At 38.2% G+C, this 24,374-nt stretch overlaps 1 protein-coding gene across 11 annotated transcripts in view; it reads left to right on the forward strand.

The window, feature by feature from the left end:
- The window catches only part of atp2b1a (ATPase plasma membrane Ca2+ transporting 1a), a 151,792-nt gene that overhangs the window by 106,766 nt on the left and 20,652 nt on the right, over nt 1–24,374 (forward strand). For 4 of the 11 annotated variants that reach the window (XM_089126800.1, XM_089126801.1, XM_089126802.1 and 1 more), the window contains 7 exons: nt 2,454–2,573; nt 3,572–3,770; nt 5,279–5,402; nt 13,353–13,777; nt 23,447–23,644; nt 23,744–24,001; nt 24,169–24,294. In XM_089126800.1, coding sequence (XP_088982926.1) covers nt 13,585–13,777; nt 23,447–23,644; nt 23,744–24,001; nt 24,169–24,294 — 775 coding nt within the window. In that variant the 5' untranslated portion in view covers nt 2,454–2,573; nt 3,572–3,770; nt 5,279–5,402; nt 13,353–13,584. The remainder of the gene's footprint in view (nt 1–2,453; nt 2,574–3,571; nt 3,771–5,278; nt 5,403–13,352; nt 13,778–23,446; nt 23,645–23,743; nt 24,002–24,168; nt 24,295–24,374) is intronic. The other 7 variants (XM_089126794.1, XM_039668458.2, XM_089126796.1 and 4 more) reach the window with 5 other exon arrangements.

Below are 24,374 nucleotides of genomic sequence, written 5' to 3' on the forward strand. Positions count from 1 at the left end.
TGTACAGCTGCAGTCTTTCTCCACTGGGCCATTCACCTCTGAGCTCCTGCTGTAAATTCCACTGGAAACTGGAAACACAAACATGCCCCTGCCCAAAGCAGACTAACATCTTTCTTGCGGCCTAATGTTATACTTTAACATATAACCGCGCACCATGGCTGCCGTTACACTCAATGAAGCATCATCAGACTGCATTTGGTATGTTTTGCGGGACGCACTTTGTGCAAACGCTATTTCTACCCTCTCGTGGAAAATAACTGTCGCTCTGACAGTGAGGGGAGTTTATTGTTGACTTAATTAAGGAGTCTCACACCGCACAAACCCCATATTCACCCCCATGTAGTATTTCTGAGAAGAGACAATTATTGTAATTACAGCTGTCTGATGACATGTTTGGTATAATGAATGTTTCTCATTAAGTTTCTCTAACCCCAAACAACCTGCCCCAATAGAAACCCATGTCTGTCTCGCACACTGCAGCAATCGCAGCGTCTGATAGCGCTAACCCCGTGTTTATAGGATTTGGAATGATTGAAATGTAATAGCGCGTCTTGCCACTAAACATTGCTTTTAGTTGCATATCTTCTGGTATTTTATTATACAGCGGTCCCAAAAAGTGTTCGGGCACTTACAAATGCATGAATTTTATTTCATTAAATAAGTTGTCAAACAGAGTGATGCACTGTAAAAAATTTGGAGTAGGATTTACTTGAAAAAACCTTGCTAAACGATCTCACTCAGAAAATGCTAAATTTACAAAGATTTGCCAAGTAAAAACCTAAACATATTTATCAGTAGCTTTAATTAGAAATCTTTAAGTTAAATTTACTTGGAATGTGGAATTAAGTAAACTTTACAAAAAATAAGTAATTTTAACTCGGCTTGTAAAAGGTTGATTAATACCGATTTCCTTTGCCTTTGTATTACACTTCACTAAAACAATTATCTTGAATTTTATTAGTCATTTATAGTATGTGCTTTACTTAGATCATCTAAGTAATTTATATATACATCATGTCAGACTTTAAGCCTTATGTGAATGCAAACACCTCAATACTTGGTAGACAATACACAATGGTGGTAACATTTGATGGATCGTTTTTGTGTTTGAATGTGTCGTTTTAAGCAAAAAAATTATTTGAAATGTCACAAAATGGCAATTTACTAATACTGAAAACAAAAATCAATGATAAAACAGTGTAAATACAGCTGGAAACTAGTGAAAAATGAGCCTCATTAATTATTCAAGGTCCAGTGCATGATGGGAACCCCAGTATCAGAAAAGTTGAGTAATTTTTACTTAATTTTATTGAGTTGATATTACACTTTGATTTATACTCGCTTGAAATAAGTACTGATATGGAATTTACTTAGTTTTTTAATTTCTTGCCTGAACAAACTTTTTCAAGTAAATTACATTGGGTTTTTTCACTAGTATTTACTTAACCAAAAAATCATTTTTTACAGTGTGTTTAATATAAATAAAAGTAGCATAGGAATGATTTTCAATTTCAATATGTGGTTTGAAATTACACTTTATTTTGACGTTCTACTAATTATAAGTAACTTTTCAACTACATGTCGAGTAACTCTCATTGGAGTATTAGTCTATTATAGTAGACGGTTAGGGTTAGGAGAATAAGTTTACTTGTAGTCGCCAAGTTACTTATAGTCATTTAAATGTCTGTTGGGGGACCAAAAAAAATAAAGTGTTAGTAGATATTAAGTAGATAGTCTACTAATACTCTAATGACAGTTAGTTGACATGTAGTTGAAAAGTAACTTATACTTAATAGATTGTCTGAAGTGGACTTACCCAATATGCTAATTATGTTTCCCTAATGCTCGGTTGCATTTATTTGATTAAACATACTGCAAAAACAGTAATATTGTGAAATAGTATTACAATTTAAATACGTTTTTATTTAAATATGTTTTAAACAAATGTTCAGCCACCATTACTCCTTTCTTCAGTGTCACATGATCCTTCAGAAATCATTGTGATATGCTGATTTGGTACTCAAGAAGCTTTATTTTATTGTTATCAAAGGTTGTTCTTTTTTTATTGTGTAAACCGCGAAACAAATTTACATATAGAATAGAACATTGAAAAGAACAGCGTTTTTTTTAAAACAGAAATTTTGTAACACTGTAAATGTCTTTACTTTCACTTTTAAATACGTCCTCGCTGAATAAAAGTATTGAATTAAAAAGAAACCTTACTGAACTTAAAATATTTGGAGCATGTTCACACTGTGAAATTGAGTGAAACTAAATCTCACCTCGGGACAGTTAAAAAGTATTTAAGTTAAAAGTACAAATATTACATTTTATTTATTTTAAGTTTGGCTTAAGCATCCAAAAACCTTTTGAGGCGACATTATTATAATGCTAAATATAGTCTGACTTCTGTCTTTTCTCTCTGCTTTTCTTTCTTTTTTGTGTCCCAACAGAATGAAGGAAGTTCTGTGCTGACATTGTGGAAAAAAAGCTGTAGCAAGAGCCAGAATGCCGGAGAAGGGAGATTGATAACCAGAGGAAGTAATAATAGTGTGTGTGTCCTGACTGATAGGGTACTGGACCCTGCTATAATGAGCCATTTCCACTGTCCTCTTCTTCCACATTGCTTTGAGTCAGCTGACATTCATGACATCTCGTTGGTCATTTTTTTGAGTTCTAGCAGTGACACCTTTAAAGTCTTATGACAACATCACTGCCTGGCCCGAGGAGTTTTTCCTCTCTAAAGTATTTTTGACCTAAGAATGCTTTTGTTTTTCATTCTGAACGCTTGTTAAGCAAACATTCTTATCTTAGATCTTGATATGAAAGCAAGACCGCCACTAACTTCCCTCTTCTGACATCACTGTACTGTTTGTGTGGCCTAGCAGCAAGGACATACATTCAAATCTTTGTTACAATACAGTCCATATGAAATCATATCCCTTAAAGTTTGACACTGTGGTGAATGGTCAAAAAGGTGGCTGCACTTGCAGATCTGTGCGCTGCTGGGACATCTGCTCAAAGGCCAGGCATCACTGTGTGCCGGCTCCAAATAAAAAACTCAGAAGTGGAAACTGGATCAAATAAAAATAGGATTCATCATGTCCTCTCTACTTCAGAGGTTTTGGAAGACGGAAAGGAAACTTGTTTGTCAGCCTCTTGTGGCTTAGCCAGGGCAATATGTTACTTTTAGATGAAAATATGGTGCAAACCAAAGTGGCCTGACCTAATAGATCGACTGGTTACTCCAGAGATTCCTACAGCAAACATATGCATCACATGCTCCACATTTTACAAGCTGCTTGCACAAAAGCTGAGCAATCAATGCACTCACTGACACCTCCCCTCCCCACGCTATCTGATTGAACATTAGCAAACCTTTGAGCCTTGCTTAACGCAAGTTAAAAGGCCTTACAAAGTTGAAGTTTTGCCATACGTCAAAACCCAGTGTTCTACAGGATTGAAGATGGTCTTGTTAATGATAAAACCCATTAGGTGAAAGGATCTTGTCAATGGCACCCAGCACAAACGCTGCTTCCTGTTTCTCATCAACTGTGCTTTTTCCCCCCAGGTTGAGCAGAGGTGCTTGTGTGATTGTAAAACCAGGTCTTTGGGTTTCCAGAGAATTATTGCTACTGGATGGAAGCACGTCTACAGCATGTCTATATAAATAAGGGTCAAAAAACATCATCACAGAGGAATGATCTTCCAAATTTGCAGGGCTGAATACACAACCTGAATCATAACATCATAGCAATCCACATACTAAGGTAAGTTATATACTCATGTTTGTATACATTTAACATTTTCTAATTTAAATGTATTATAAATGTACCGTAATACAAATAGACTCGGACAGGTGTGTTGTTGCAAGTCACTTTGAATAAATGGCCACATCTGAAGAAATTTCAGAGCGGTTACAAAAAAAAAAAATAACAGAATGAAGATGGTAATGTGGCTTCTTTTGAGGCCTTCATGGGGAAACCCAAAACGCATCTCTACTTTTGGCATCATCTTAGTTTCAAGGAGACCATGATCAACAATGGTTGTCATAACAACCGAGGTCATAAAGAAACAACCACAAGAAGTACATGGCCTTCTGGTAACATTGTTCCTTTGAGTAATAACGTTTTCAACATCATTTCAGGCTTAGTTTAAGAACATTTGGAAAGAGCTGAGCTAATTGGTCTATTTTTAATAGTCTGAATCCTTTTACATGTAAGTGACAAAGCATTCACCTGTAAAGAGAGGCGTTGCTTTATAAAAATGAAACTTCTTAAAGAAGTAGGCCTATTTTTATCACAATCTTAATAGATTAGATTTGTCTGTTGCAAGTCTTGTACTCCACCTAAGGAACAGGAAATGCCAACTATATATCATGATGAAGAGGAAGCTGTGGTATCTGCATCTAAAATGAGAAATCGCAGTAACATTTGCTTGATATTTATGTTTTTATTTTATTTATTTATATTTTTTTTACTTATAACCAAATTCTTCCATTTGCGTCTGGTACAGGTAGTCCCTGACATGAGAACTCGGTATATTTTATAACAAAAGTTTACAAACAGAAATGCCCCAGGGCTTGTACTGCAGTTTTAAAAGAAGATTCCTGACTGGCTGCTAAACTAAGTGCTTCAGTGGACATGAGTTTGATGAAAATGCAGAGAGAAAAAAAAAATGCTGGTCATGCAAGTTCACTCTATTAGCATCAGAAAAGAAAGAACACAGGATTGCATAATATATATGCACAATCTGTCTGGTTAGTTGGGAGACTCAACGTGATCATTCAAATGACCAACATTGATATGTTAACCAACTGACAAATCAAATGTTTAATGCATATTCTTGGGAAAGAAGGTGAGCGAGGATCAAGGCTGCAGAATTCACCAATCCGGTTCAGATCAGCGAGAGTAATGAGTTTCTGCGCACTGCGAATCAAATAAGACCAGAATCGTGGAGAGAGAGAGAACGGGCGACGTCATGGAAAGAATGACGTCAGGTTTAATTAGCCTCCGGGGAAGTCTCGTCCGTGACAGTAGGCGTGGCTAAACCACGCCAGCACGTGCTGAAGCGTGCCGTTTATTAGGTTAAAACAAACAACACCGCTGGACAAGTTATTGTACATTTAACCGGTCTCAGGAACATCTTTATAAATTATGTTAATGCGCGCGGACGCTGAGCAGCCTGTGCGCCCAATGTGATTGACATCACGTCTCAGCCAATGAGGATCATCCTGTTTGTCACTGCCCGTCCTCCTGACGTGCATCACATGTCTCAGGCTACGCGAGAGGCTGTGGGAGGGATTTCTCTGCAGATTGGAAGAGCAAGATAGACGGCAGAGTGAGTCTGAGGGAGACCGAGAGAGTGAGGGGGGATCTCAGAGGCACCGTTCGGAGAGCTTTGTGAGTGTAATTTCACCATTTCTCGCATGCATGCTTGTGAATGTACTGCATTTGAAATGCACCATTTTTTTTTGCTTCCTCTTTGCTGATTGTCTACATCCACCGCGCTTTCCTTTAGCCTGCGTTATTATCAGCTAGCCAAATTGGCTAGGCAACTCCTGCTAGTTTTAACCCACGCCTGCCTATTGTCACTGCAGGGGAGGGGATGTGTGGAAAATCAATGGAGTTTTAATATATCACACCATGTTGAGATGCTGGGCTGATGTGTAGTGCACGCTGGAAAGTTGCTTTTGACGTATGAAGCTTCTGAAATGTTTTCGACTGCGCGCGCCTCGTTTCTCCAGATCCGATCACGCGATACAGCGTGTACAGTATTTTCGAAATGCTAAATTCGATGCTTTAAAATGTATAGATTGGAGATTGTACATTTTGTGTTGTTGTTTTTTTTTTACTCGTTATTATACTAGACCGGGTAACCATGCTATTTTAACCGCAGTCAGTCGTTTAAAAGACCTCAAATAAAAGACTCGCGTTGTTACCGTTACAGAACCCTTGACTGTCATTCCGTCATTGATATAAGAATGCTAACGTTACCTCACTAGAAGTACAAACTCTGTCATTTTCTTGCATTTTAAGCACCGATTTCTTATTTCACACGAGCGTGTTGTCGTTTAATGACAGTTCGCTCCAATAAAATGCTGTGTCAAACTAGCCAACTTGTTAAGCGACCGTCCCTGTCAGTCTGACAGTCGGTGGCTTGTGACTTTAGCCAGTCGGGTGTTTTTAGGGTTTTACTCAAAAATGACCGGTTGAATTACGACTGAAAGTTGGAGACCCCTTCAGTCGCGGGATAAGATATAACCGTGCGCCCTTTTTGACAGGATGCCTTGAGTTGAGAATAGCAAATGCTAGGACGCCTCAGCTGTCAACTTGATTGTCAGTTATCGCATTTCGGTATGTGTTTTACAACAATTTTCGTTTAACCAACGTTAAAATGCTATTTGACTCAAAAATGGCAAATGAGGTTATCATGTACTCACCACTATGTTGTTCCAAAGCCGTGTCGTGTGACTTTCGTGTTAAGAGATGTTAGTCATAATGACAGCCGCAGGAACCATTCACTTTGATTGTATGGAAACATGTATGGGTCACTGGGTATCGGTTATTTAATTGTGAAGAAAGTAAGGTGTGTAACAAACATCATTAGAGCGAGTAAATAATCATTTTTCTTTATTTTTGTGTGAACTGTCCCTTTAAGGTTGGTGCATTGGTGTCAACAGTTGTAGTATACAGCCCTAATTCCTCCTGTCATGTGTGACTGGGCATGGAGACTGGAACAAGTGCTGTGCGACACGTCAAATTTGCTTGGATCCTATTTGAAGGAGCAGATGTGCAAAACACAATGTACCCCAATCTAATCGGCTGAATTATTGCGTCTACTGTCTTCCTAATGTGTTGAGATTGAATATGGCACCTAGAATTTCTAGATAGACCCCGGTGTGCGTTTAAATAGCGTGTCAGGTCTGTTGCTTCTTGGCGTACATCATTCGTTGCCTTTTTTGCTTAAGCTTTTGCAGCCCATGATAATGCCTCGCTGTATGACAGCAATGCTGAATTTGACCTTGAGTCTACGATATTCAGCTTTCTCTAACTCAAATCGTTTGTGCACTTTTTTTTTTGGTCTTCCACACTTTATGTTTAGTGTGTGTACTCTGACCTTTAATATGTGTAGATCACTACTTAGAAAATTGATATTTAAATGTTTGTGGTGAACATATTAAGTCATTGTAATAGCACCAGTTCCTGATGCATAACAGAGTCTATTTCGAAGCAAACACTGAGGATTTCGTTGCCATTCAGTATTCTTCAGTTCATAGCAAAGTTGTCCATATTGAAACAGCTATAAGCATCAAACTGTCTTTGTTAAAAAGTGTTTTCTGATTTATTGCAGGATGGAAATATATGATTTGACTTAAGTAATGGTTTCATTTTTTAATGATTTACCCTCAACATAAACTAACCTTTGACTGTCAAGTGAGCTTCAGAGGCCTTTGGACTGTGCATGAGCATGGCCCAGTTGTATATCTATCGATTTAATATCATTTTTTTTTCTTTACATATTAATATGCGATGGAGTATTTTTCCTAAAGCTTAATAGTAGATTTATTACTTAAGCTTTGTGAGAAGCAGCCTTGCATGCAAATGATGATTAGGATTAATCTTAATGTCACGCATATATTATTATTGTCACATTATAATGTTATATATTATATTGATGGGGAAACGTGTATTATGTTTTAATATAAGCAGCACATGTTCTTCATTCTATGGATGCAACTTAGTAACCGTGGAATCAATTGCAACTTAGTAACCGTGGAATCAAAACGCATATTTTTACGGAATATTGCATTTTATTATTAAATGATTTGTCTGTGCACATCAATAGTTTTTATGAACTTCATGTGTCCTTGTAATCTTTTATCAAAATAACTCCCTCCATCTTGCAACGACATCTTTTTTCCGATGACGTGTTTATCGGTGTGAGGGCGGGACAACCTGCACTCACATGAGATCATGGCAAATTACATGATCTAATCAATTCCCGACCCAAATCCCACCCTACATTTTTTTTCTTGTTCAAAAAGCCGGATATACATCACGATAGGGAAGAAAAGACTATTAAAACTTCTATTAAATGCTGACTTAGTTAAGAAAGGAGTTTTCCTAATGGATGTTGGAACGATGCATTGCACTCTAGAAGGGGTGTAACGGAGCGTATTGATCCGTTTACGGATCAGGACAGAAAGCGGATTTGTATCAGTATATTGGATCGGTGCATTCATAATCAACCAACGAAACAAAGATGAATCTACATTTAATTCATACAGTGAGTGAACACAATAGTGCTATTTTACAATAACTTTGCAATATAACTTTTACAATAACTAACGCTCAGAATGAGTAGGGCAAGCTTAAACAAATTAGTTAAGAATTAGGACTTTATACGAATGCACCAAGCTTATAAAGGGACAGTTCACACAAAAATAGTTGTTTGATTATAGATTGGTTTTTACCTCCAACGAGATGACATGGGCATGAACGCAATGAACACAGCGCTTGTAGTAAAAGCTGTAAGGTTATAGTATATTAATCAAGTAAATGTGAACGTGTTCCATAACGACTAGAATGGAAAATGGGTAACTTAGCCCCTCTCTCTAGTATTGTTTATGTAAGAGGCCACTGCCTTGGTGTCACATTAATCTGAGGTGACATTCAACCCCTCATAAGCTATTATAAACAGCTAAAAATAGAGCGCTGTGCTATTAAATACATTTGAATAATGTTGCTATTTAATTACTGTATAGTGTCATGCTTTTTCTTAATCAGAGGTGGGTGACAGAGATAAAATGGCCATCTTAGGGGCAAATGTGTTTTCTGTCCTCAGTCTAAATGAGGTCTGTAAATAACAACAATATTGTATATTTTCTTCTACCTTAAATGACTGGGGTAAATTAACACCTTCAAGTAGATGCAGGATTGCTGTTCGGGCTTTTGATTTGCAATACCCCAATGTGTTATTTTTGGTGCACCTAATAGAGCCCGACCGATAAAGGATTTTGAAGGCCGATACCGATACAAATATTTTTGGGTTTTAAAATCCGATATATCGGCCGATATTTTTTTTTATTAAATATTGTTGGATTTCACACACGTGTAAAAGAAAAGCTAACTTTTCTGCACAAGATACGTTTGATACTTTTTCTCTATGTCTAAATGTTCACTCCTCGCTAGTATACATTTTACAATGCAGGGACTGTAACTAGAGATATGCTAGTTATAAATACAGTAATAATTACTTTATTTAGGCAGAAAAAGTTCATTGTTGTTTCGAAGCTCATTAATGTTAACGTTAGCGGTCTTCCACTGATGATAGTGGCATTAGCTAGCTTTGTGGTTAACTAGTCTATAGCAATAGATAACGTCATACTGCAAATTGTAAAACATACATTTTCAATATAACAGGCCAAGGAGAGATGATTGAAGCATGTTTTTTCTGTTTTTATTTTATTTTTTAAATATTTATCGGCCATTATAACTGCCGATACCGATATTTTGGAAAATGCCTAATATCGGCCGATAATATCGGTCTGGCTCTACTTGATGCTCAGTAAAAACAGTTAGTGAAGTCTTGTTTCCCCCCTTAAAGGAATGTGGAAGCAGTACTGTTTGACTGGTGCTTACAGGTGGTGTCTTTAAATAGTGTGCATCTAAATATAAACAGATTGTGTTTGGACAGAAACAGAACCTTTAGTCGTGTCGGTCATGCCCGCATCCATTCACCAAGTGACATCAAATGAGTTAAGCAAATATAAATTCTGAAGCCTCATCATGCCCATTACTTCAAATGGTTCGAGTCATCTCTGATTTACTGTGCGGTGTCAGACGTGGAGGCATGGGTCGGAGCAAATGGGTGGCTTGTGTGCTGTGAATGGCACCCATAACAATCAACTTAAAGGTTTCGGTTCTTTAAAATCTCTTCTTTAGATATGCTGTTAGACCCTGGTGAGAACACGAAAGCACTGAGCTTTTAAGTACGTAGGCTAGCTTCTGTTTTCCATTTTATTTAATATTTGTCTCATTTTAAATTCATAAAACTTTTATTACAATTTCTTTAACAACAATAGTTCCATATGGATTGTTTTATTTTCTTCTGTATTGAGCTTTATAATTTAATACAAATGTTCAGTCCTTTATTTTTCAGCTGGAAGGATACTTTTTCTTTTTTTCTTTTGGAGGTGTCATTCAGGTTCTTCTTGAGGAGTTGTGCTTTGTGTGGTTGAGTGGGTGGCAGGCTACTGCGAGTTGGCAGGATCAGTGTCTAAGGGTATAGTAGAAGTGCCCAGTCTGTGGTGTGAAGTGGCCTTAAGTGCTCTGAACCATGTAGCATGAGTAAGGCGGGGTGTCTGCCATTGTACCCTCCACATAGAAATGGCCTGACCCATTTCAGCAACAGCCAGCAAGGGGGATGGGCTGTCTGAGGCTGCTAAAAATACCCCATTACCAACAGCTCTACTGCAGAGGGATCCCTGGAATAGCGTGAAGTTGGCTTGTAGAGTGTAGGGTCTCCAATTGCCAACCAAGAACAAGAGGGTTTTCCTTAAGTTTTCTCTACATTTAGTCATTAGGGAGCACTCAGATCTCATGCGAACCTGCCTATTTATTCACAGGTGCATATATAAGTGTATAGTTTTAAGGGTGGATAGAATGGTGGCTAAATACATGAAATTACACAATGGCAGGCATAAATGTCTGTTTCTTTGTGAGGCTTACCGTAAATTATTAGTCTTAAGTAGGGCTGGGTAAGAAATATCGATTTCTCGATAATAATCAGTTCTCATTTTTACTAACCGATATCGATTCTTAAACCTCAAGAATCGATTAGTCATCCTGTTTTCATTTGATGAATGAATGGAACATTGTAGCGGGTAGCCTATCCAATAAATCGTAATTATCTTTGTGCTTTGTTACTATTATTATGAAATAAAGTCTCAAATTTCAAATTAGGTCCATTTTCTTCCGAAATTCAAAAACATAAATAGCGTTTTGGCGCTGTGGCGTGAGATCGCTCTGGCTCAGCACATGATCTTCTCTTCTGCCTTAATATCAGTTACTCCTCCTTAATAATACCAGTCACAGCGCCAAATAAACATGAATGAGCGTCTGAAAGTGTCTTAAAAGATCGAGTACAACTTATGGAAATCCGTATCGTCACATGGAATCGCTCAATCAGTGTTTCATCCGTGGAAAGACGTCAGTTAAACAGCTCGTAAACAATGTCATGTAACGTCACATTTACTTCAGAAAAACCGAGTGACCATAAACTTAGTCAGCTAGAAAAATTAACTCTAGAGAGGAGAATTTTGCTAAATATATGAACCATATTACATATTCATTATAATTTTTAATGTTTTTCAATATTTAATGCATGTTTGAATAAATCAGGCAAGTTTTTTATGACAGCCACCATTTAAATGTTTATATTTCATATAAATAAATGTGTAATTTAAGTGTTTGTATAGCTACAAATCAGTACATTTTTGTCTTTAATATCATAGACGGCTAATGAAGCCTATAGGCTACTGACTCCCATGGTTTACAGCAGAAAATTTGCCATGTATTGTACCTGATATCCAAAATAATCAATATTGAATCGAATCGAATTGTGAAATCTGTGTCAATACCCAGCCCTAGTCTTAAGGCAGTCCACAGGTGCAAGTCCAAAACTGTCCTCTAGCTTTGAATGGCAAGGGTTAACTTTACTGTTGCTCAACCATACTGTGCTAGCTGTTGGTTTGAAGATCCAATCACAATGATTTTCCACTGTTGTGACATGTGACCTGCTCTGCAACCTGAAACTGTCACGGCTAAGCAAAGGTTTGGCACTTCCCTCATCGTGGCCGTGCAGTCACACTCATAGATGATCACTGGGAGAAAAAAGAGGTTGACTGCTGTTTAGGACCGAGGTTATCTGCTTGAAACCTTGCACGTATTGTTATTTACAGTTTCTGCACTGTCAGAATGAACTGTGAACGACGAATGCTTGAGATGACAGTCATTTCAGGAAGCTCTTCGATTTTCAGACACATTCTAGGACCTGTTGCTTCTTCAAAAGGGAGGAGTGCAGTTAAGCTATTGCAGCTATGTCTTGGGTGTTTCCCTTTTCATTTCCAGTTTCAATAAGAGATAAAACTGAACTTGTTGACTGGCGTACTTTAGACTTCATTTGCTTATGCTCTTTGTTTTACTGTGTTCATTTTTAGTTGTGCAGGAAGGAACACTTTCTGTCGCTTCAGCTTTATTAAAAGGTCAAGTCCAGAGTTTCAGTACCTTTTAGCTATAGATTGGTCTCTGAATTTTGTATCTGCAGTGTGAGAGACGTTGATAGCCCAGCTGGAAGCCTGTTACAGAGAAGCATGCTGTTCCACGCTCTGCATGAACTACTGCAAGTAAATCAGTCCTGGAGGGCTACTACACTTTTTACCTCTGCGTACTGAACCAAAGCACTCTCAACAACATCAATCATCATCTTATCCTCATAGTTTGAGTTTTCTATCTGGTCCTTCTTAAATCTCTTCAGATCACCCCTACTGCTGCTTGGTAATTTCCTTTAATTATAATTTAATGAAATCTTCCTGATAAAGGCAAGGATCGTAGAGGCTGGGAGAGACATGCAGTATGGTGCTCAGACAGACAATGTCTCGATTGTGTTGTAGTTAGCCATAATATCTACTAAAATAGTCCCAAAGAAACTGTTCATTGAAAGTCCAATGGGTTTGTATTTGTTTCCGAGGGCATGTTATAGATTTGGAGTGTCCTCTTTTGTAGATATTTGTCCAAGCAGTCTCATTGGGCTTATTTACACTGTCACTTCAAGTGCAGATGCTTTTATTGCATTCTCAGTTTGTGCATTCCCTGGGAATTGACCCTATGACCTTGGCCATTGCTCTCAAACATAGAATTTATTCAGCATTGACTGAATATATAACTAAGTCTGTACATTAACACTTATTAGGCTCTTTTCAGTTTTACTCTATTCCACGAGTTTCCAAATTCAAAGCATTTTCATGTTGCTCAAAAAAGCCATGTATAATATTTGTGTGTGGGGGGGGGGGGGGGGGGGAGTCTTTTTTTGTCTCGCTCTCGCATAGTTAGGATGGCAGGTCAGTTCCCACGCCGCCCACATAGTTGTGCCTGTAAAAGTGGGTAGCATGTCACCTTGAAACTCAGCCAATGAGTTCGTTCTTACTAAGTTCAGGCCTAATGGGGAGTTTTCTAAACTTAAGGTGTGACATTTTGATTTGAAATCTGTTATCTAGTTTAGTAAAATTATTTAGTAAAATGAATATTGTTATTGTTTATATACTCAAACATTCTTTTGATTTCTTGCAGGTCCTTGGGCTGATTGTTTAAGGTTTCATCATTCACAATGAAAGCAACACCACGGGCTGAGGAGAATGGCTTGTGAATTATCCCAGTCCTGCCACCTGCAGTCGGGCATCCTCCTCCTCTGAAGGACGTCAGCTGTTTATGGGAACTACTGGCATTGGTCTCCTGAGGATATAGCTCTCCTTTTGGGACGCCATTTTTCCACCCTTGCTGAGTCGCGGTGTAGCCGGGAGACATGGCTAACAACTCATACAGCGGGGTGAAGAACTCTGTGGCAGAGCCCAATCACGATGGAGAGTTTGGGGTCTCGCTTAATGATCTGCGCTCTCTCATGGAACTGCGAGGGGCTGAAGGATTATACAAAATCCAGCAATCTTTTGCGGACGTTAATGGACTTTGCAGCAGACTGAAAACATCGCCTATAGATGGTACATAATCATTATTTTGCACTTTCTTTACTTTGCAAAAAAAAACAGGTCCAGGAGGTATAGTGGGAAGAACACCCTCTCTTTGGATGGTTTTAAACAGCACTGTTGCATTTCACTCTGAACATACAGATGTTAGCTGGTCCGTTACACTTGAATGGCGTCTTGCTGCATTTTAGTGCATCTGCGGTCTGTTGGGAGGTTTGCTGATGCTGCTCGCTACATGACCCTGGGCTCAGGCAGCACATAGACCGTATGCTAATATCTACACCATGTCTGATTGAGATGATCTAACAGTTAGATGTCGGTGTGTTTGACATTTTAAATAAAAGTCCTTAATGTCAAACACAAATGCATTTACCATCCCATTCGATATAGCTCGTGAGAATGTGGCTGCAGGAGAAATTTAACAGCTTTTGTAATGACTAGTTTTAGTCCTTTCCTGCTCTGTCTATTTTTATTTTGCTCATACTTTATTTCTCCATTTATAGAGCTACAACAATTTTAATCTCTTTTTTATAGGAAAGCTATGCAAACGCGCTCTTAGGAGTATTTTAATTTTAACAGCAAAACACCTACTGTTAGGATGCACTCAATTAACTTTTGAGGTTGAAACATTTACCGATAAGACTATTTTAGCAATATAACAGCGTGCAAGTAATAAAAAGCACAAGCAATCTGTCGAAGCACCTGACACCCCACATGCCGCCATATGCTCATGACTTTCTTTGAAGCTTTTAATACATAATTCTCCCATAATTCAGGCAACTTTGGTCGTAAACTCGTTCCTCCCTGCAAAAAGTGCAAAGTGACCTCATTGATGGAAGTTAATCTGTGCCACATCACTGACATCCGAAATTCATTACTGATTTTATTTTATTATCGATTTCTATTTAATTTTTTTTTTGGGTGGGGGGCTGTTGCTGCCCTATTTGTCTCAGTTGCACATTTTCTTCTACTTTCTTTCATTGGAAGAGATGTGTGAGCACTGCAGGTATATAGTCTTTAAGGGTAACATGTAGAAAAGTGCAGAGTCAGTGTGCAGACCACAGCTGTAGCTCCATTGGTTTATTACCTCTCTGTAGACATTAGGTTTAATCGCTGACCTGACCTTGATTGAACTCTTGGGGGAAGGGATTTTCAGTTTGATCCCAGATTAAAACGGCACCATGTCTATAGCAGTTTTCTGCAGGCTCTATGAGACGTGAACACACTGCTAATGTCAATTTGGGGCTTTTGGGCAGTGTTTACATGAGAATACACTTATCTATTTAGCATGCTGGCTTGATCAACAGTAATGCATTTTTGTTATTTAAAGTCAAAATATAGCACGTTTTTAAAGGAGAGTGGCAAAGGGACATTATTAGTGCTGTATTAGACGTTTAATTAGTTTTGCTCCTCCAAGAAAATGTTAAAAATAGGGTTTGCTTGCCTTGCTCAGATGTTCTGGTTGGTGATCCCAACTTTCTTATATAGTCTGATAGAAATGGCTCAGGTCCATATTTGGCCCATTTTATAGTCCAATCCAGTCAACAAAATATTTCAGTATGAAAATGCTTGCATCAGTATTAATGTTGCTGTTAGCTGTTAATACCTAATATGCATTAAAAATATCTGACACTTGGTATTATGATTAATACGTTTGGCAGAGCAGCAAACCATGTACTATGTACCATGTATTTGAAAGCTGATAACTGATAGATTGTCAGACAAATCTGAATCAAGTTTTTATATAATTATTGAGAGCCTGATTGCAAAACAAGTCTCGCCATTAAAATCCATGTCCTATGCACACAATAATAATATTCTCCTTATAATTTTGTGTGGCTTATATGTAGGGTTGGGTATCGTTTGAATTTGAATGATTCTGATTCCGATTCCAAATCCTTGTTTCGATTCCGGTTCCTAACGATTCTCGATTCCGATTCTTTTAAGAAGCAGGGTCAAAAAAGTTTAGCTAACCTTGCTAACCAACGGTCTTTCTGAAGGAAATAATCCTTTCTGAAGGAAATACTCCTGTCACAAATACTCCCTTTTGTCACAAATTTTGCATTTTGCCGAGATTTCGTTATTTTTAGAAAAGTGAAGCCACACTTTGGACCACTGACGTAAGCTACTCATGTTCGACTTGCGCGGTTATGCCAACACTTCCGGTAGACGCTTCTTCGTTGGTGTTGTTCAGAGGTTTCTTCTTCCGCTCGGCGGACTGTGAATATCGAAACTAGGAATCGAAATTTTAACTTTTGAACGATTCCGGGACAAACGAAAAGTTAGTCCCGGTTCCAATCGATACTCGATTCTCGATACCCAACCCTACTTATATGACAGATTTGCGCTCATATCTCAAGCGTTTCAAAACCATCATGGTGAACAGGGTGCATCTGAAGTGTCTCAGCTGAAGGACATAATTCATTAACTTTTGGCTTTAATTTAGCAGCCAAAAAATGTATCGGGCCGATAACAAATTAGGCCGATACCGGTATGGTGGCTAATATATCCTTAATAATGAACAAATTCTATCTTCTGATATGCATTGGATGCTTGTATGTAGTGTCACCTGCGGCAACCTACCCTCACAAGGTCTGACTTTTATTAGCAGGCGATGAAATACTGAATGATTGAAACAAAGGCTTACTATGCTCTCTGCAGTCCAGAGCTATACCTTTGTCACGGTGTCAGTGGAAACTCTAGCGTCAGTGGAAATATATATTTTCGACTTCATGCCTCAACAAATGGGGTCACACTGATAACGTTGATATGACTCCTAAAAATGCGTATTTTGTTTCTTGAATAGACTGTCTGAAATTTGGCCCATGCTGTGCCCCAGCTTTGTATACCGTGTGAATTATGTATTAGTCATAGAAGAATAGTATGAGAATTTCCCCCTCGGTATTCTATTCAGTGGCCAGACTTCTAGAGGGCCCTGTCGCTTAGCCAGTCTCTCTACACAGCACAAGGCTAACTGAGATTGGAGCCCCACAGTGATCCGCCGGTTTAGCTCTGCCTGGTTCCCTCCGCTTCACAATGGCACGCTGGCAGGCAGCCCTGCTGTTATGACACGTTTTACAGCTTAATCAGATCACTCAGTTTTGCCATAGGAAATTAAGCAGTCATTCAAGATTACAAGAGCTTTGACAATTGAAAAGGGATTTCTAATTAGTAAGTAGGCCATTTCTGAATTTTGTAGCAAAGCCACCACTAATCTTTCTACTTTTTTGATTTAACTAGTTACTTTTTAAGCTCTTTTGGCATCACTTTCAATTGTGATGTTCTTTTCATCATATTTATGTGAATAGGTATTTATGCTAGCCCATTTGACCACCATTGAAAGATTCCTCAAATCTATTGTATTACACACAATGCGCATGTAGACATTTTAAAGGCAAGGGCCAGAGATTTGTCTCAACGGATTTTTATTTGAAAGGTGTACATGGCCCGTTTCATGGGCCCTCAGGACAGTCTTTCTGGGGCAGTTAGAGTTAAAAATGAGTGTTAAATTCAGTATTCCTTAGGGATGCACCATTCTGAAAATTTTGTCCGATACCGATAAATCTTTATATTTCAAAGTAGGGCTGCACGTTTTCAAGTTTTTCATTAACCGTTAACCGAGGCCCTTATCGGTTAATACTCGGTTAACCATGTGCGCCGCAACCTCGAGATGAGTTAATTTTTTAACACCTTTAATAACTGGTTGGACCCCATTTGAAACGAAATTAATTTATAGAAATAAAACGCAGTGGTGAGTTCAGAGCAGTTAAAGTAGGCGCGTTTCCATCACCCTTCAAACTAAAATTGCCAATTGAAAATACGCACATGGCAACACGTCCATTTCGCAAAAAACTCTGTGTCCGCAAATAATAATAATCATCATCATTATTGTAACATTTTATTAGGCTGCATATGTAGACGACGCTTTTATCCAAAAAAGCAACAAAGCACAAATAAACACAATATTTTGATGCATATCCAGTGTGTGTGCTTAGTGTGGAGGCTGCGAGACGCCCATGTGAACACTTGCAGTTTCATTGCAGTTCTTTCAGTGGAAACAACTTAAAATACTCTTTCATTTCTGGTCATACAGAAAATAATAATAGATTATTCGCTAATACATTTATTTGCGTAAACTCACTATAATAAAAAAACGTTGTGCTTAACAAACAGGCGCGTTTCATGATCTCCGTGAACTGGAGCGCGAGAACTGAAACAGCCACCGCATTCGAATTTGTTCGTTTTAAATTGCACATTTAAAGCAGCTTTAAATGTCCAATTTAAAACGAACAAATTCGAATCAAAAGCCAATATCTCCTGACTATGTAATTATGTAGCTTAGCTAATTATATATTTCTCTCTAAAGGTGCATCCGGGGATGGAGATTTGTTTTTAGCAGAAACTGATTTAGAAAACAATAGTTTATTAATAAACAATTAATACCTCGTTATTTTATATTATTTTATTATCAGACACATTTATTATATCTTATAAATCACCCATAAATCCCCTTTCTGTAGGCTGTGGTTACGGCTCTTCTCATTCAGCACTGCGGGGGAAATATAATTTCCAGGTTCTAATTTGGCCTCAGAAAACCAGTAAAATCTTTTTTTTTTTTTTCATATTCATTTGTCAAATATTTTAAATGTTTAAAGGGGCAAAAAAATCAAACAAATATCTGAAAATTCGTCGATATATAGCCTATATATTTTTGCGCAGCACGTAGTCCTACAGTTCAAATGAACATTTTGGTGTTAAACTCTGCGTTTTACAAAATACAATAATGTCTAGTGCGGTGGCTGTGATATACCAACGTCCGTTGCCATTGGAATGGCTTATCGCGAAAGGAAAAAAAAAATGTTTTAGTCGCATAACACCGTTAATAGAAACGCTGTCATTTCACAATATTTTTTTATCGACAATCAAAAAACCCGCAAAAGTTTTGTGCAAATATGTATTGACGCCACTTAACCGAGCAAAAAGGTTTCACTCGGTTATGCAATTTTAAACGGTTAATCGGTTAACCGGTTAACCATGGACACCCCTATTTCAAAGCCGATAACCGATATATTGGCCGACAAATCTAAATGCAAATTTTGATATAATTTGAGACCCTGATTACAAAAACAAATACATGCCCCGAGCGCACAATTATAATATTTTCATTAGAATTTTATGTAGCTTTTATGACAGACTTGTGCTGCAAATGTTGGACTTAACTGTATTTTCCTTTTTTGAAGTGATTCCAATCATATTTCAAGCAATCACGGTAAGCTGAAGGAAATAATCCATTAATTATCGGCTACGATAATGATTACATTAAAAATGAACATCGTCCGCTACCGATATGGTGGCCGATATATCTTGCGTCCCTAGTTTTCACAATTCTTTTTAAAAAACTTAAAACAAATATTTCTGAGAGATATCTCAGAAAAGACATGCCTGCTTAAATCAAGTGGGAGGTGATGTTTGTAAGGTTTACTACCAGCCGCAAGCTTCCAGTACTCTTGATACTAGTTGACCCGTGCTTTGGCACCTCTTAAGTGTCTTAAAGGTGAAGTGTTGGTTTTCTAGCACTTTCTTCTTTCTCACCTTATAAGCAAGACACTCGTAGGTTGACTTTCCACGAAAGGTGTTTACTTCAAAACATTGCTCTGTTTGTTTGAGCATCCTAACCAGACCGACAGCAATATTGGCTCAAACGATAGCGGAAGTTGGAGACGGAATTGTCTGGAATGGATACACAGAATAGTCACATTATGTCATAAATATTCTTCTGTCTTAAGCCCTTACTATGGATGTTTATGAATGAGCTTTTAGTAAAAAAAAAGTCAAATCTAATCAGCATGGAGCTCAGTAGATTGTTGTTTGTGAGGTTTTCAAAACCATTGCTTATTATTTGCCTTGTTGATGTCTGAATGGGTTGATTAGCATAGTTATTCATAAGTTAATGTTTTCTATTGTCTTGTCTAGCTTGTTAAATATATTGTTCTTTGGTGGATTTTCACATTGGAGAGTAGTGAAAACATTTTCTTTGCTATAGAGGCCCCTGTTTTTGTGGCTTCCAAGGTCTCAGGTGAAAAGAGGAACTGACGTCCTATGATTTGGTTTCCTTTGTGGAAATTGCAAAAACCTTGGAGCCTTCGCAGCATCTAGTGCAAACGATAGTTTTAGGTACATCACCTAAAACGTATTAGCACTTCCCGCCATCATAGCACTATAGCCGCGTTTCCACAGCAGGAACTTTCCCCAGGAACTAGGAACTTTGCAGTGGTACTCGGTGTGTTTACACCACAGGAACCAGGGTCTAAATGAAGTTCCTATGTTATCTCACGACCAATTCGTACGAATTCGACGAATGATTAAAAAGCGTCTAATTTGTATGACCTCACTCGTACGAATTCGTAGGTACGTGATGGGTAGGTTTAGGGGCGGGGTAAGGGGTAGGTCATTCGTACCAATTCATACGAATTGGCCATTTCGTAAAATATGTTCAATTTAGTAATATTGTACTAATCCGTATGAGTGAGGTCGTATGAATTGTTACGAATTAGCCACTTTTTAATCATTCGGCGAATTCGTACGATTTAGTCGTGAGATCGGGTTGGAAGTTTGGGTAAAAATACCCCCCACTGGCGAGGTGGTACTTTTTCAGAGTTCGGGAACTTTCGGGGTGGGACTTGTGCACTGAACCTGTTGATTGGTTCTTACCGCCTGATGGCGCGCGTTCGTCCCATCCATCTCATGGTCAATGTCCGCTGATAACAAACGCCTACTTTTATATCTAGCATTACGAGCTCGTCTCTTTTCCGCCATTTTGTTAATTACCTCGTTAGTAAACCAATCGCACACAAAAGCAGCACAGCTTGAATCTCCACAAAACTCAAAACGCACTCAAAACTCAAAATAAATGCGTAGACTGGGAGGAGCAGTCGCACGCAGTTCAACGTCACTACATAATCTTCCCGCCCCTTGACCAATACCTATGATAAAAGTTCCTGGTACAAATAGTTCCTGGTAATTGCGGTGGAATCGCGGCTTAATTCTGCATGCAAATGAATAATTAGCTGTCTAAATGGCCATGTTTTGATGGTCTTATTTTTTTTTTTCTTGTTGTTTAATCTTCGCTTCAGTGATGCTTTAAACTAGCTGTCTGCTTGATCTTGAGTGAGAGTGGAATTGAGATGTGCACTGCAGCATAAATGCATTTTTGACAGAGGCGTAAGACCTGACTCATCTGCTCCTTAGCCCACACTCTCCAAGCAGGGAGAGAGAGAATGTAATCCTCAGCCTCAATTTCCACACTACACAAACCTGGATTTAATGCACTGGCGTTGAAGCAAGCAGAAGTTTTCAGCAGTTTGGCTTAGCTGCTGTGCTTTCATCAAGAAGTATTGGTCACCTGTGCAGACAAACATTTTTTTTTAGTTTTCCTTCCTTATTTCAGAAACTATGTATGTCATTGCTGAAGTGATAGTCATCTTGTTGCATGACATTGCCTCCAGCAAAATGTAGTTTTTATTACAGTCACAAAGATTGTAATGTTCAGATTGCGCTGTGAAATATTTTCCACTAGCAGCAGTGAAGAATCTTAACCTGGCCCTAGCCAGATGAATGTCGTTCCGCCTAGCTTCACTCACATCCATCTGGAACCTCTTCCATTGAGAGTGATTTCTCCAACCAACTTCATGGCTTAGCCAATCAGGACGCAGGGCGGGAGTTTCATAGATGTGACGTAGTGGAGAAGCGACCGTGATACTGTTTTGATTCAGACAACAATGGCGGCTCGCATCGAGGAAGCAAGCGTTAACATTGATGCTGCTATTTCATCCGTGTTGTCCAATCTACCTAATATTGTTTGATTTAATATTTCCTAATATTTCAGTTGCGTCGCTCTCATCAGCGTCACGGGTTGGCTTTGGTGTGAGTGGTTGAAATAGCACGTCGATAAAGATGACAGACAAGTGGCGTATCCAATCATATGCAAGGATTTTTGATAAGGCCCAGCCTTCTGAAACGCCATTTCAATGGATCGGTTCCAGATGGATGAGTGGAGCTAGGCGGAGCGAAATTCATCTGGCTAGGGCCAGGTTAGAAGAATCTAAAAAATAAATAAAAATAAAAAGTAAAAAATAAATAATACATTTATTTTATTATAAAAAATTGTATAATATAATTTATTATAAATATATATTTTATAAAAATAAAATATAAATTTTATTTATTATAAAAAATAAATTGGTGTAGGATTTAGTACAAAGAAATGGCAAGTAATAAATTGAATTAAACATTTATTTATTTTCATTCAACTTTAAATTATTTACATTTATCGACTTCCATTGCATTCAAGGTATACATTTGAATATATTTATGCCTTCTCTGGGAATCAAGCCAATGGCCTCTACTGTTTGAGCTCCAGGAATTCCCATGTATACCTCAAATGCTGTGTAAGTTTCTTTGAATAAAATCAACGGTTAAATGAATTAATGGATACATATGAAGGTGCCCAAACAAAAAGCTGTTTGGTTGTGTACGGTCAAAAGTTGAGTGTTATCCAGTCGCAGAAATGTGCTCTTCAACTCAATGGATGACCGCAAGAGCGGTTCTATGGCTTTGCTGAGTAATGTGAAGGATGTTGTCATGACAATAGGCTCTGCTGACCAGGCTTCTCTCTCTGGTCTGGCAGGCAAACCATCCTGTTCAGTCACACATACACATTCATTCTGACGCCCAGACACTAGACGCATAAACACACAATCTATTCGTCCACATGGCTCATTCACATCCTTTCTTTGTTTCTTAACATATGGTGAATGTGAGTGAACCGAAAACACACACACCATGACTTCTTTGAATACCTGCTTTGAATGTAGAGAGTTATTCAAATAGGCAAACCAGAGGACTGCTGTTACACCAGTGCATTTGAATGATTCCTGAACATGACAGTGTACAATGAACCCAACGTTTGTTTTTGGTCCGTCAGTTTTTGGCATTGGTCCTGGATTAACTAAGTTTTCACACCCAGGAAATTCTCCGGATCGTCTGTCAAAATCCCACTCGCTCTAACGCTGTACGGCCAGTACTAATGGATTTGCGGTGCTAATATCGGCCTATTAGCCTTTTTGTAAATGTTTTTTTTTTTTTTTGGACATGGAAAAACATGAAATTGCTGTCTGTTGGACATCTGTCGAAACAGTGTTCAAGAGTGTAGACAGTCAAAAGATATTAAATAGAATAATAAAATATAGATGTTTTATTTCTATTTCAAATAAATGCTGTTCTTTTGAACGAATTCTGAAAAAAAAAATTGTGAAACTAATTCCAACAAATTAAGCAGCAACTGTATGTATATAATAAGGAATGTTTCTTGAGAAAACACTGACACTGAAAACTAATAAATAGTAATAAATCACATCTGTTTGGTATAGTGATATAATATAAGCGGATAAAAATTGTAATCTTATATATTACAACAAGAAGAAGAAATGTATATAAATATTCTTCTCTGTGATCTTTTGGTCTTATTCTGAAAGACTTTATCTCGCTGACCCACAGGTCTTTTCTTCCTCACTAATCCAGACTCGCATAGAAACTCATTAAGTGTCGTATGCTGCTATATAAGAAGGCTTCTGTGTTTACTTTAGTTATTAATTTTGTGTTTCTTTCTCCCTTTTTTTCTTCCAGGATTAAGTGGGCAGCCCTTAGATATTGACAAAAGAAAAGAAGCATTTGGACAGAACTTTATACCTCCGAAAAAGCCAAAAACCTTTCTTCAGTTAGTATGGGAAGCATTACAAGACGTAACATTGATTATTTTGGAAGTGGCAGCAATAGTTTCTTTAGGCCTTTCTTTTTATAAACCTCCGGATTCAGAAAATAAAAGTAAGTAACCTGTTTCTTTCTTTCTGCTTTATTTATAGCTTATCTCAATTTCAGGCTGTTCTGAGCTGAGTTTTATTGTGTGTGTGTGTGTGCGCGCAGATTGCGGGAATGCAGCGGGTGGAGTAGAGGATGAAGGAGAATCTGAGGCTGGATGGATAGAAGGAGCAGCGATCCTCCTGTCTGTTGTTTGCGTGGTGCTCGTAACAGCATTTAATGATTGGAGCAAGGAGAAACAATTTCGTGGCTTACAGAGCCGCATAGAACAAGAGCAAAAGTTTACGGTGGTTCGGGGAGGGCAAGTCATTCCTATCCCTGTGGCCGAGATTGTCGTCGGGGACATTGCACAAATTAAATATGGTAAGCTGACGTTAATTTGCTGAGATTTTTCATTTTCCTTTGTCAAAAGTGCCAGTCTAACATTTCACTGGTGTTGAGCGATTATTACCTTTTCCTGTATAGTCACCTTGAAATAAGTTCTGCTGACAGAAATGAACATTATTGTGATGGGATACCTTCTTTGTCAGGTGACCTCCTGCCTGCTGATGGCGTTCTCATCCAGAGCAACGACCTCAAAATAGATGAGAGCTCTTTAACCGGAGAGTCTGACCATGTGAGGAAATCGATGGAGAAAGATCCTATGCTGCTGTCAGGTGGGACATGCAGATACAATCCACAGTGACATCATTAGTGTTTAGAGTCCTGTCTCGCCTCTACCCAAAGTTCAGTCAAA

The sequence above is a fragment of the Pimephales promelas genome, chromosome 24 (genome assembly GCF_988280905.1).
Source record: "Pimephales promelas chromosome 24, fPimPro1.hap1.1, whole genome shotgun sequence".
In the NCBI taxonomy this organism is placed as follows: Eukaryota; Metazoa; Chordata; class Actinopteri; order Cypriniformes; family Leuciscidae; genus Pimephales; species Pimephales promelas.